This window comes from Bos taurus, chromosome 23 (genome assembly GCF_002263795.3).
Source record: "Bos taurus isolate L1 Dominette 01449 registration number 42190680 breed Hereford chromosome 23, ARS-UCD2.0, whole genome shotgun sequence".
In the NCBI taxonomy this organism is placed as follows: Eukaryota; Metazoa; Chordata; class Mammalia; order Artiodactyla; family Bovidae; genus Bos; species Bos taurus.
Window position 1 is genome coordinate 24318995 of NC_037350.1, and position 12247 is coordinate 24331241.

The 12247-nt window shown below is 40.5% G+C and overlaps 1 protein-coding gene across 1 annotated transcript in view; it reads right to left on the reverse strand.

The window, feature by feature from the left end:
- Positions 1–12247, reverse strand: part of PKHD1 (PKHD1 ciliary IPT domain containing fibrocystin/polyductin) — a 441675-nt gene that overhangs the window by 247712 nt on the left and 181716 nt on the right. The window contains 3 exon segments of the mRNA XM_002697311.6: positions 6166–6296; positions 6537–6593; positions 9965–10090. Coding sequence (XP_002697357.3) covers positions 6166–6296; positions 6537–6593; positions 9965–10090 — 314 coding nt within the window.

Consider the following 12247-nt stretch of genomic DNA (forward strand, 5'->3'; position numbering starts at 1 on the left):
GGAGGGTATTTATATCTTTTTAAACAATCAAATCTTCCATTAGACACTCCCCCAAAGAACACTTATTAGCAATTGAATCAGTTATCGCAATTCTTCGCTCAGCTAGCAAACAAGACATGCACTTATGATCCTCAGCTTTGAAAGAATCGCTGTTCCTAAGTTGACAGATCCAAGCGCCCAGGGGAAGCACTAAATAAAAGTGCCCTCAAAGAAACACAAGCAAGCAATGTGACTGTTGATTCCGTTATGGTTACACAACAGGAAGCTTCCTCAGAGAAGCACATATGAAGCTCCACCTTCCACACAGCCAGTGAAGAGTGGCTATGTCTCCACCGCCCTATGAGTCACTAGAAAGGCCACGAGTATATGAGAACTGAGAGTTAGATAACGGGAGCTTCTGAAACACCTGCCTCTTCTGCAAGTATACAAACCACAAGAAAGGTTCACAAGAGGTTAAAATGATCTTCTCAACTTGAATGTACACTTCTATTTCATTAGCGATGAGATGCTAATTCATTACCACGACTCTACCAGGAAGGGAAAGATTCAAGTATTTCCAGAATATATTCCAAAGACTTCATCCTTATTCATTGTCTTGGCTAGACAGGCATGTATTTTGAGAGAATGAATAATTTGTTAAATCATCTGCCCTGGTGTCATTAGTATTTTTGGAGCACCTGGGTGATCATAGGTAAATGCTTTCCAAGTGCATTTATAGTTGGGCAGGATATTTGCAACTTTGGTCTTCTGTTAGCCAATAAGGCTCACTTTTTTTCATAAAAGAAGCACTTAAACAGTCGGATGGCATTACTTTCCAGCCCTTTTTACTCTCCATTCCAATTGGGTATGCTACAAACGATTCATGAGAAGAAACCACATATGTATGCAGGTAGCCAGCGGCTTGTGGGGAAGGGTTTAAGGCAAGCAAGGAATTTTGTGTGGAAATCAATTCTTTGCGGAAGTCAATGTATTATGGACATTCAAGGAAGAGAAATTCCAGAAAGAAATTAACTGCCCAAGTATGCCAGCTCCTTGAGGTGTGCATCTGTAGTCACTAAAAAAAAAAAAAAGTGAGTCAACCCTTCAGGCAGCTCTTAAATATACATTAGCTATTGAGTGGAGAGAGCTAGAGAGCTGAAATCAGCCTTTAAACACAGAATTCCTTACAAAATTGATTCACAAACCAGAACAAATTCCCTACAAATCAAATGGATGCTTCCAAAGGACTGGTCTTTAGGGGTTTTCCATTGGCTATTCTAAATAGGGGTCTGGTCATGGGAAATGTTCAAAGCCCACATGCATATGGGAGGTTCTGGAGCACTCAGCATGTACGGTCTCTCGCTGATAGAGAGCAAAAACCTTCCAGCCTGAGGTCAAACTAGGTTCAGTCTATGAGAAAGATGAAGCGCCTGGGCAGGTAACAAGAAATGCCCATAAAGGAGTCAGAGAATCAGGACACTGATGAAGTGCTCCCAATGCTACAGGTTATGCATGGAAGAACCACCACCAATCTTTGCTGGAAAGCCTGGCAAAACCTATCTAAGGAGTATATAAAGGAACACCTCAAGTTCCTTGGACACTCAAACAGGACTACCACACTGAGCCCTCACTAGCAAGAACGACACAAAGCTAAGATTTTGCTTCTCACAGAAACTGCCCCAAATTTAGCTTACTGGCAGCCTGGGCAGTGAGGCAAGTGAACCACTCGCAGCTATGAAAACTAAAAAGGAATATCTCACTTGAAATATCCTTATACCAGGCAGAGTTGAAGGTGAGTGAACTGTAAAGATGGCTGCCTGACAGCCAAGGTGAATTCCATGCACTGGGCAGAACATTTGGTCCTAGTCTCTGGATCTAGGAACAATATACAACTACAAATCACTGCAGAAACTTAATTAAGGATCAACTCCATTTCTTCCTGCCTGCCAGGCTAGGCCAGAGATTTCAAGGTCAATGTCTATAATGTAGGCTTTCTGGATTGGTTGTCCAGCCACTGGGATTAGGTCACCTTCAAATATAAAGGCTTTTGTTTACATAATAACATAGTCCCAATACCGGTTTCCTGGTTGTGCCATTGCTCTATGGCAATGGTTATGGTTAGGTACCATTGGGGGAAGCTGGGGAAAAGGCACATAGGAACTCTCGGTTCTGTTTATGCAACTTCTAAGTCTAAAATTATTTCAGAATTAAAACTTTTTAAAAAAGAAAAATCCTATTGAATCATAGTAACGCATAGCTTAAAAAAAAATATTTTGCCAAACTGCACATACACACACCTCTCACAAACTGCACCTCACGCACCAGCCCATCACTGTTGTAGCCTTCTGATTATCACTTTGGAATAAAAATATATTTCTAAGACACATTTTTTCTGTGTATCATCCACTTAAAATACAATAAACACAAGCTTACTATTTGTCCAATGACTGAAATGACCTTCATAGGCACTAAGAGAAGTTCCTAATTTTTAGGTTCTGACACATATGCCCAGTTACACCTATGTCCCTTGGTTGTGGCACATTCTAGACAACAGAATACAAAAGAGACAGTACAGCAGGACCCCAGGGGCACAGCTGCAAAATTGGAGGGGACTGTGCAAAATTTAACACTCAGACATGAGTTCCACAAGATCTAAATGCTGACACAGATGAAAACACCTTATTTTTCAGTCATCAAAATGATTGAGGGATCTTGGGATCCATTCTTTAATTTCCTCTTTCTTCCCCCATTCTTTGATTATGGAATTATACCTACATCCATTCATTTATTATATTCAATTAATTTTTATTGAGCAACTATTACATATCAGACACTGTTAAGGACTAAAAGTTAACAAGCCAATTTAAGATCATTTTATAACAGAATTTTAACAACAGAATCTTAAGATCATTGAAGATGAAAATGTCAGGAATATACCCAATGAATGTACTTAATGAACTTATGTTACAACCTTAAACTAAAATTTCATTCTCCAAATGCATGCACTGTATTGTTTTTTAACTTTGTAAAGAGGAAGAAAGTAAATGAATGGAAAGGGAAGGCATCTAACAGGAATCAAAAAAACCTGTTTTGGGATCAATATATTCATTGCTGACTGTGCACTGTTACACAAATCAGTCTACAAAGTCTCAGGTGACCTATGAGCTTGCCTGTGGGCCTCTGGTTCTCTGCACCTATAGCCAGCTCATTTCTTTTGCTTCATGTTGTTTTGCTTGTTTGTTTTGTGTTAGTTTCAAGTATATAGAAAAGTGATTCAATTACAAACATATATATTCTTTTTCATACTCGTACCCATTACAGGTTATTACACGACACTGAATATAGTCGCCTGTGCTATATAGTAGGTCTTTGTTTACCTCTTTTATATATAGTAACATTTATCTGTTAATCCCAAACTCCTAATTTATTCCACTTCTCCCTTTCCCACTTGGTAACTATAAGCTTGTTTTCTATGTTTATAAGTCTATTTCTGTTTTGTAAATAAGTTCTTTTGTACCTTTTTTTTTTTTAGATTCCACAGATAGTGATATCAGGTGATATTTGTCATTCTTTATCTTACTTCACTTAGTATGATAATCTCTAATCCATGTTTTTATAGATAGCATTATTTCATTCTTTTATGGTTAAATAATTCTACTATATATATATATATATATATGCATATACACCACATCTTCCTTATCCATTCATCTGTCAGTGGACACTTAAATTGCTTCCATGCCTGCTGCTGCTGCTGCTAAGTCGCTTCAGTCGTGTCCAACTCTGTGCGACCCCATAGACGGCAGCCCATCAGGCTCCCCCATCCCTGGGATTCTCCAGGCAAGAACACTGGAGTGGGTTGCCGTTTCCTTCTCCAGTGCGTGAAAGTGAAAAGTGAAAGTGAAGTCGCTCAGTTGTATCCAACTCTTAGCAACCCCCTGGACTGGCAGCCCAGCAGGCTCCTCTGTCCATGGGATTTTCCAGGCAAGAGTGCTGGAGTGGGGTATACCATTGCCTTCTCCATGCCTGCTGCTGCTGCTGCTAAGTCACTTCAGTCGTGTCCGACTCTGTGCAACCCCATAGACGGCAGCCCACCAGGCTCCCCCGTCCCTGGGATTCTCCAGGCAAGAACTCTCCATGCCTAGGCTATCATAAATAGTGCTGCTATGAACACTGAGGTGAGTGTATCTTTTTGAATTAGAGTTTTCACTTTTTCCAAATAGTGCTGCTATGAACTTTGAGGTACATGTATCTTTTCGAATTAGAGTTTTAATTTTTTCCAGAAACATGCTCAGGAGTGGGACCACCAGATCATATTGTAACTCTATTTTCAGTTTTTTAATGAACATCCATACTGTTCCTCATAGTGGCTGCTAGTCAGCTCATTTCTTACTAGTCAACTAGTAGTCAGGACACTTGCCCCAGAGACAAGACTCTACCCAGTGAAGCAAAGCAGGCAGCACCCCTGACACTCAGTGTGGATTTAGATACATTCTAGTCTCTACTGCAGGCAGAGTACTCCAGTACTCTTGCCTGGAAAATCCCATGGACAGAGGAGCCTGGTAGGCTGCAGTCCATGGGGTCGCTAAGAGTCGGACACCACTGAGAGACTTCATTTTCACTTTTTACTTTCATGCATTGGAGAAGGAAATGGCAACCCACTCCAGTGTTCTTGCCTGGAGAATCCCAAGGACGGCGGAGCCTGGTGGGCTGTTGTCTATGGGGTTGCACAGAGTCGGACACGACTGAAGCGACTTAGCAGCAGCAGCAGCAGTCTCCTGCAAGAAGATGACCTGGGCATCTTGAGGGTGTCCTTTCTTCTAGGTATTTCAAAGTAGTCATGATTCTGCGAATCATGTATCATAGTATCCAAGAAACTATACAAAACATAGCTCTTAAGTCCCCAAAGCTTTCTGGGATGGCTATGCCACAAGCCCTGTGGTCACCAACAAGTTAAATGTTGCTCTCGTTGCTCTGTGTCTAGAGCTGGGTATTCTTCAATCATGCAGTTCTGCCTCCTTTCCTCATTGGCATATTAGCTGCCCCTATTAGGCACCTAAAATAGTGTGTAAGTGCTGTGCTTGGAATAAACATAATTAAGAGTCTAGCTGAGGGTTGAAGAGATAACCATGACTTTTATTAGGGGTTATTCAGCTGAAGGTAATTAAAAACAGATGATCAGAGAGAGAGAGAGAGATGTTCATTCTCTCCATTCCTCAGAAACTTGGCATAATTATCACAGTAGATACTCAGAGCCATGTCCTGAAGAGTGAGGCCCTTAACCCTTTCATAGTCCATGGGACAAAACCTTTGGAAAAGGGGAAACTAAATGGCCTTCCCACTACTCTGATGCCATTCCTCATTCACAGATTTGTGGTTAAACTACCAGAAAAAAATAATTCCTTAAACCGCTTAGATAGAAATTTACCAAGGAAAAGTAATGTTAAGTTGTAACAAATAACGGGATAAAAAAAAAAAAAAAACCAAGGCCAACAGAGTGTATAGCTGAGTTTTGAACGTTGCAGAGATTGCAGGTGTCAACCCTCTATGCAGTCAAAAATTCACATAAAATGTATAACCGGCCTTCCATATACATGATTCCTCAGGGTCCATGGTTCCACGCCTGCGGGTTCAACTAACTGTGGATAATATGAGAGTGTAGCATTTACTATGGAAAAAAAATCCGAGTATGAGTGGACTCATGCAGTTCAAACCCGTGTTGTTCAAGGGTCAACTGTACTCTGTTCATCCTGGAATCTGACATGCTGTCACTCACCACACAACTCTGCTGACCCTCAGTTCTGAACACTCTTAAAGGGCAATAGTATGACCACATTAATACAGTAGCATAACGAAGATTTTAATAATTATTATCAGAATCAAGACCAAATTCAGTGACCACCACATATAACTCAGGAAGATATTTTATGACCAGAAAGTAATCAATATCTACTTCATTTCACTTCATATAGATATTGCCTCAAAGAATGTTAATGGGAATTCTGAGGAAATGATTACATTTATCCTAAAGCTGTTTAATCCAAAATCATAAAGTAGTTTCCCATTATCAATGTGCAGCAAGTAAATGATTTATCCCACAACACTGATGCTGCCACTCAGGATAATTTTCAGAATGAACATTATGCCTCTCAGCTCTGATCTCCCTAGAGGATCTGAAGCTCTTACCTCTATAACATTGGTGGGATGGCGGATGTAGATACCAGAGGGTGTCATCACTTCAGGACTGGAGAGTCCCTCAGCACCAGAAACACGAATGATCACATTGTTTCTTATTATGTTTCCCTGTTCTGACCAGTCTAATTTAAGAAAAGGGGATTTGCCAACATAATTAAAATGTACTCGACCCAACATTCTTATTTCTACTAATATAGATTAGAGTTCTCATCATGTATATACATATATTATATAGACAGCTGTAAACATCTAGTGTGTTCAACAAATTTAAGACATCTAACATTCTGCCAGCAGCCCTGTCTATAAAATGTATGACAACTTAAATAGATGGTAATAAATTTAAAACCAATTTACATATTTACCCTTTCCTCCTCCAGAAGTAACCTCCCAAAGGATATACCTTATCTCAGGGGATGTACCTGAGAACAAAAGATGATGTTAGCTCAGCACATTTCGTGCCACCCAGGAAAATGAGAGCTCCTCTAATACTATTTCTTGTTTTGGTGTGGCTTGCTTCAATTTGTGTGTGTGATTTTATCTATGAATCAGACAGACACAGATTATGTGAACCTTTTAGTTCTAGAACTTCTTGAATCAGAGTGTGAGTGAAAGTCGCTCTGTTGTGTCCAACTCTTTACGATCCATGAACGGTAGTCCATGGAATTCTCCAGGCCAGAATACTGGAGTGGGTAGCCTTTCCCTTCTCCAGGGGATCATCGTGACCCAGGAATCAAAGCAGGATATTCTGCACTGCAGGCGGATTCTTTACCAACTGAGCTATCAGAGAAATCAGAAGCTCATTTTAAATAAAATAACAAAGAAATAGATCTATTGTTTTACTTCTTAAGAAGAATCTAAGTGACTGTCTCTGCAGTTAAATGGCACACACTCCGTGTTACATCCAGCCCTACCCTGAGCTCTTTGAATTGACCACCAACCATCTGCATGCCCCTCTCATACCCTGGAAGATCTGGAATGTCCTGGATAAACAGGCTAGACAGGATCTGAGGCACTCACACTCAGATCAGAGGTTTGAACTAGAACAGAATAAAAGAGCATGGCCCATGCTACAGAAAGGCTTCCCAGGTGGTACTAGTGGTAAAGAAACCGCCTGCCAATGCAAAAGACTAAGAGACACAGGTTCAATCCCTGGGTCGGGAAGATCCCCTGGAGAAGGAAATGGGAACCCACTCCAGCATTCCATCCCTTGGACAGAGGTGCCTGGCAGGCTACAGTCCATAGCGTCACAAACAGTCAGACACAACTGAAGCAACTTAGCATGCACACATGGATTCTACAGAGAGGTCAACCATGTAGCATCCATACAGAGCAGCCCCACAGATCCCCTTTCTTCTAGGTCTTCAGATATCTGGGTTTCCTATGTCATTTCATGTGTCTGAGTCTGCAAACTTATTTTGCATGGATTGAATATCTTATCTAAAATTCACTGACAGATATTCTAATTCCATCACCTACAATACAGTAGAGGTCAAAGAGCTTCCACTCACGATATCCAAGCACTTAAGGATAAATTCCTCCTGCAGGTTTCATTCCTTGCCTAGTTAATGCCAATTTCACAAAATTTCCCCCTAAAATAATATTGTTATGGTGCCTCCCTGAATTTCTGCACCAGGTTTCAACAAACTTTTCCCTTACAGCAATAAAGGTAAAAATAAGCAACGCCAACCTTCCATGTGTTAGTCTGACTGCCCTGTCCTTTTCCAATCAAAAGACTGTCTTGCACCTGATAACTTCTATTGTCCTTAGCCCTTAGCCTTTTAGAGCTGGTGTTAGTTTGTGCTGTGCCTAGTCACTCAGTCATGTCTGACTCTTGGGACCCCATGGATTGTAGCCCACCAGGCTCCTCTGTCCATGGGGAATCTCCAGGCAAGAATACTGGAGTGAGTTGCCATGTCTTCCTCCCCGTGATCTTCCCAACCCAGGGATCAAATCCAGGTCTCCCACATTGCAGGCGGATTCTTTACCGCCTAAGCCACCAGGGAAGCCTGTGAATCCTGGAGTGGGTAACCTGTCCTTTTCCAGGGGATCTTGCTGATCCAGGAATTGGACCCAGATCTCCCACATTACAGGCAGATTCTTTACCGTCTGAGCCACCAGAGAAGCCCATGAATACTGGAGTGGGTAGCCTACCCTTCTTCAGGGAATCTTCCTGACCCAGGAATTGAACTGGGGTCTTGCAGGCATATTCTTTACCAGCTGAGCTATCAGAGAAACCCTGGAGTTAGTTTACATGATCCATATTTTCTCACTAAACTATTTCCTTCCACAGTTAGAACCTTTCCAGCTTTTATCTTAACAGATCATTCCTAAATGAAACATGCAAATTTTCCCACTGATGATATCACAGAATTAATTTAAATAGAAAACACTAGCTAACAAGTACAATTATAGTTTTCCTTTCAGTGAAAACCTCTGATTTGGTTATTCTGATATAACCAAAGACCTTTTGTTCATTAATAGATTTATTTCAACAAATATATCTCCAAATGCACTATTTAAAATTCTGTTAAGTACTAAGGAGATGATGTTCTCATGAAATCTGGTATTAATAGAAAAACAGACATTGATCAGATGGTCAGAAACATGATGTATAATTTTAAATCAATAAGTAATGAATGGTGATAAAAGAGTTTAAACAGACAGACTTGATTTGGGAGTGTTGGGGAGGGCTATTATAGGAGGAGAATGAATGGTATGAACAGAAGGCAAGAGCTGTGCAAAGGTCCTGAGGCAGGAGAATGTGTGGCTTTTTGAAAGAATTAAAAGAGGTCAGTGTAGTGAGAGCACAGAGGGAGAGAAAAAGAGCAAGAGAGGTATACCAAGGTTAGTAGAAGCAGCCTCACTAAGGAAGGTTTTTAAGCCAGAGTAAGGATTCTGGATTATATTCTAAAAGAAATAAATTCTTAAAGGGCTTTAAGATGATGCAGTCTGATATTTTTAAGCATCACAAAGGGAATGGACTTTAGGAAACAAATGTCAATACAGATGACCATTTAGAAAATTCTTAAAACAGGCTTCTTCGACAAGCCACAGAAGTAGTGAAGAACAGGATTCAAAAATGTTTAATTCCTTGTTCAACATCCAGGTTTGATGCTTCATGAAGCTGCACAAAGACATATTTATGTGACTTTGAATTACTGTTGAAATTGCTGACAATAAATTTTATATTTATTGTATATTGATTAACATGAACTGAAATGTCTATCTTTAAAAATCAGTTTCCTGAGAGACAGACTCACAGATATGGAGAACAGACTTGTGGTTGCCAGGGGGGTAGTGGGGTAGGAGAGGGAAGGATTTGGAGTTGGGGATTAGCAGATGCAAACCATTATACAGAGGATGGATAAACAAGGTCCTAATACAGAGCACAGAGAACTATACTCAATATCTTGTGATAAACCACAATGGAAAAGAAAATGAAAAAAGAATATATACATATATATATATATATATGTGTGTGTGCATAACCGAACCATTTTGCTGTATAGCAGAAATTAACCCAGCATTATAAGCCAACTATACTTCCATAAAATTTTTAAAATAAATTTAAAGAAACAAAAAATAAAAATCAATTTCCTATGGGTAAAGCTTAGTAAGCTAATTAAAGACTGAATTTACAACTAGAATTTTTAACTACAGCCTATTTCTAAAGATCAGAGACTAAAGTTTTTACAAATTGGAAATTCAAATCTGGGAACAATAATTCTTTTTTAAAAAATAACGTGTCCTCCACCAGAATGTCGAAGTTAAACAAGCCGATTTCACTTACCCAGCAGCAGTGCATGGCCTGAAATATCATAGAACACATTACTGTCCACCTTCAGGCCTGAGGTCTGGGACATGCTGAGGCCTCTGCTGAAGGACCGCCGCACTGTGCAACCCTGCACGTAGGAACCTGAACGACAAAGAGGATGGTAAACAGTAGGGAATCTCAAAGGCTCCTCACATTCTGTTGATCATCCCCAAATGCTGCTAGAATATAACTACGAACATTCTTCCACACAATAATAAAATTCAAGAAATAAGGAGTTGGCAGCAGAAATTTAAAAACAGGCAGCTTAGACCAATGTATCTTAAAGACACCAAAGATCACCATAGTGGAATCCAAGGCCCACACGTCAGAAAAGAAAACCATCTGAGAAAGAGAGAGCATGGCCAAGCCACGAGGAACGCATGGCTCTCAAGATGTCCTGGTGGCCGCCATCTTTGGTATCTACTCTTTGGACTTCCCTGGTGGCTCAGACAGTAAAGCGTCTGCCTACAATGTGGGAGACCGGGGTTCAATCCCTGGGTCGGGAAGATCTCCTGGAGAAGGAAATGGCAACCCACTCCAGTATTCTTGCCTGGAAAATCCCATGGACAGAGGAGCCTGGTGGGCTACAGTCCATGGGGTCGCAAAGAGTCGGACACGACTGAGAGATTTCACTTCCACTTCTCATCACAGTGTAATGGACAGCAGCTCAAGAAACAAACAGCTAAGGCTTACAGACCAATTCTGACCTCTGAAAACTGCATCCAGCATGAGGAGAGGTAGTCGTTATATCTTGAGCTATGAAGTTATTCTTTTAATTGAAGTATAGTTGATTTACGATATTTCAGGTATACAGCAAAGTAATTCAGTTATACATACATATGTGTATATATGTATATATATATATGTGTATATATACACATTCCCTTTCATAAACTTTTCCATTATAGATTATTACAAAATATTGAACACAGTTCCTTGTGCTATACAATAAATAGGTCCTTGCTGTTTATCTATTTCACATATAGCAGTGTGGATCTGTTAATCCCAAATTCCTGATTTATCCAAATTGTAAGTAAAGCTACAGATCAGTCTGAGGACCAGAACTCTCACATTTGAATATGGTGGTTTGTGGAACTGGAGGGGAAATATCTTCTACTGTGCTAAGAGAAACTGACATTTAAGAAAATCATTACACTGGCTCCATGAACATATTTTATGACCTCCCAAATCGATACATGTGGACTGAATCAATTAATGAACAACTATTTACTGAGTATCAACTATATATTTCAGGAATTATGTCTTGTGCCAGAGGTGTAAGATGAATAAAACTAAGTAAATTCTGCATTTGTGTATCTTGAGTCTGATGAAGAAAACACATTAAAATAATTAAAATGTTTTATTTGGATAATAAAATTATAAATCCTGAAAAAGAAGCTTTGTATTATTTCCAGACAGGGAGAGAGATTATATCGATACCAAATGTTTGAAGTATTAGAAAAATGGCTTTGGTTTATGTAATAATTTGACCTTTGACCTTGGGACTATCTAGAAAAATCTCACGGAGAAGGCAATGGCACCCCACTCCAGTACTCCTGCCTGGAAAATCCCATGGACGGAGGAGCCTGGTAGGCTGCAGTCCATGGGGTCACTGAGGGTCGGACACGACTGAGCGACTTCACTTTCACTTTTCACTTTCATACATCGGAGAAGGAAATGGCAACACACTCCAGTGTTCTTGCCTGGAGAATCCCAGGGATGGGGGAGCCTGGTGGGCTGCAGTCTATGGGGTCGTACAGAGTTGGACACGACTGAAGTGACTTAGCAGCAGCAGCAGCAGCAGAAAAATCTCAACTACAGTGTCTCCATAGACACAAGGTCTATAGATTCGCCTTGATCCCAGCACCATATGCCTTCACATCACTCACTAATAAGTTAGCGCATCCACATCCACTCATGTAGGAAACACTGCCTGCTGCAGACTTTTCCTGACCAGGTCTCCACCACAACATCACTGCTTGCCCCTCAGAATACAATGGTACATCTGAACAACCAGTAAGGACTAATGTGTTAACAGAGCTATAGTGGATGAGTTCAGGAAACGGTAAACCTCTAAAGGAAACACCAAGCAAAGATTCCAACACCCTCTAACTCCCGTGACTGAGGACAAGCTGGCCACACAGGTTATGAGAGCCCGTAGGGCATGAAACAATAAAGGATTCTTTGGCAAGCATGCCAGAAGTTTCTAACCTCTGGGTTAATGGGTTTCCCCCTCCCAGGAAACACATTTGCATTTTA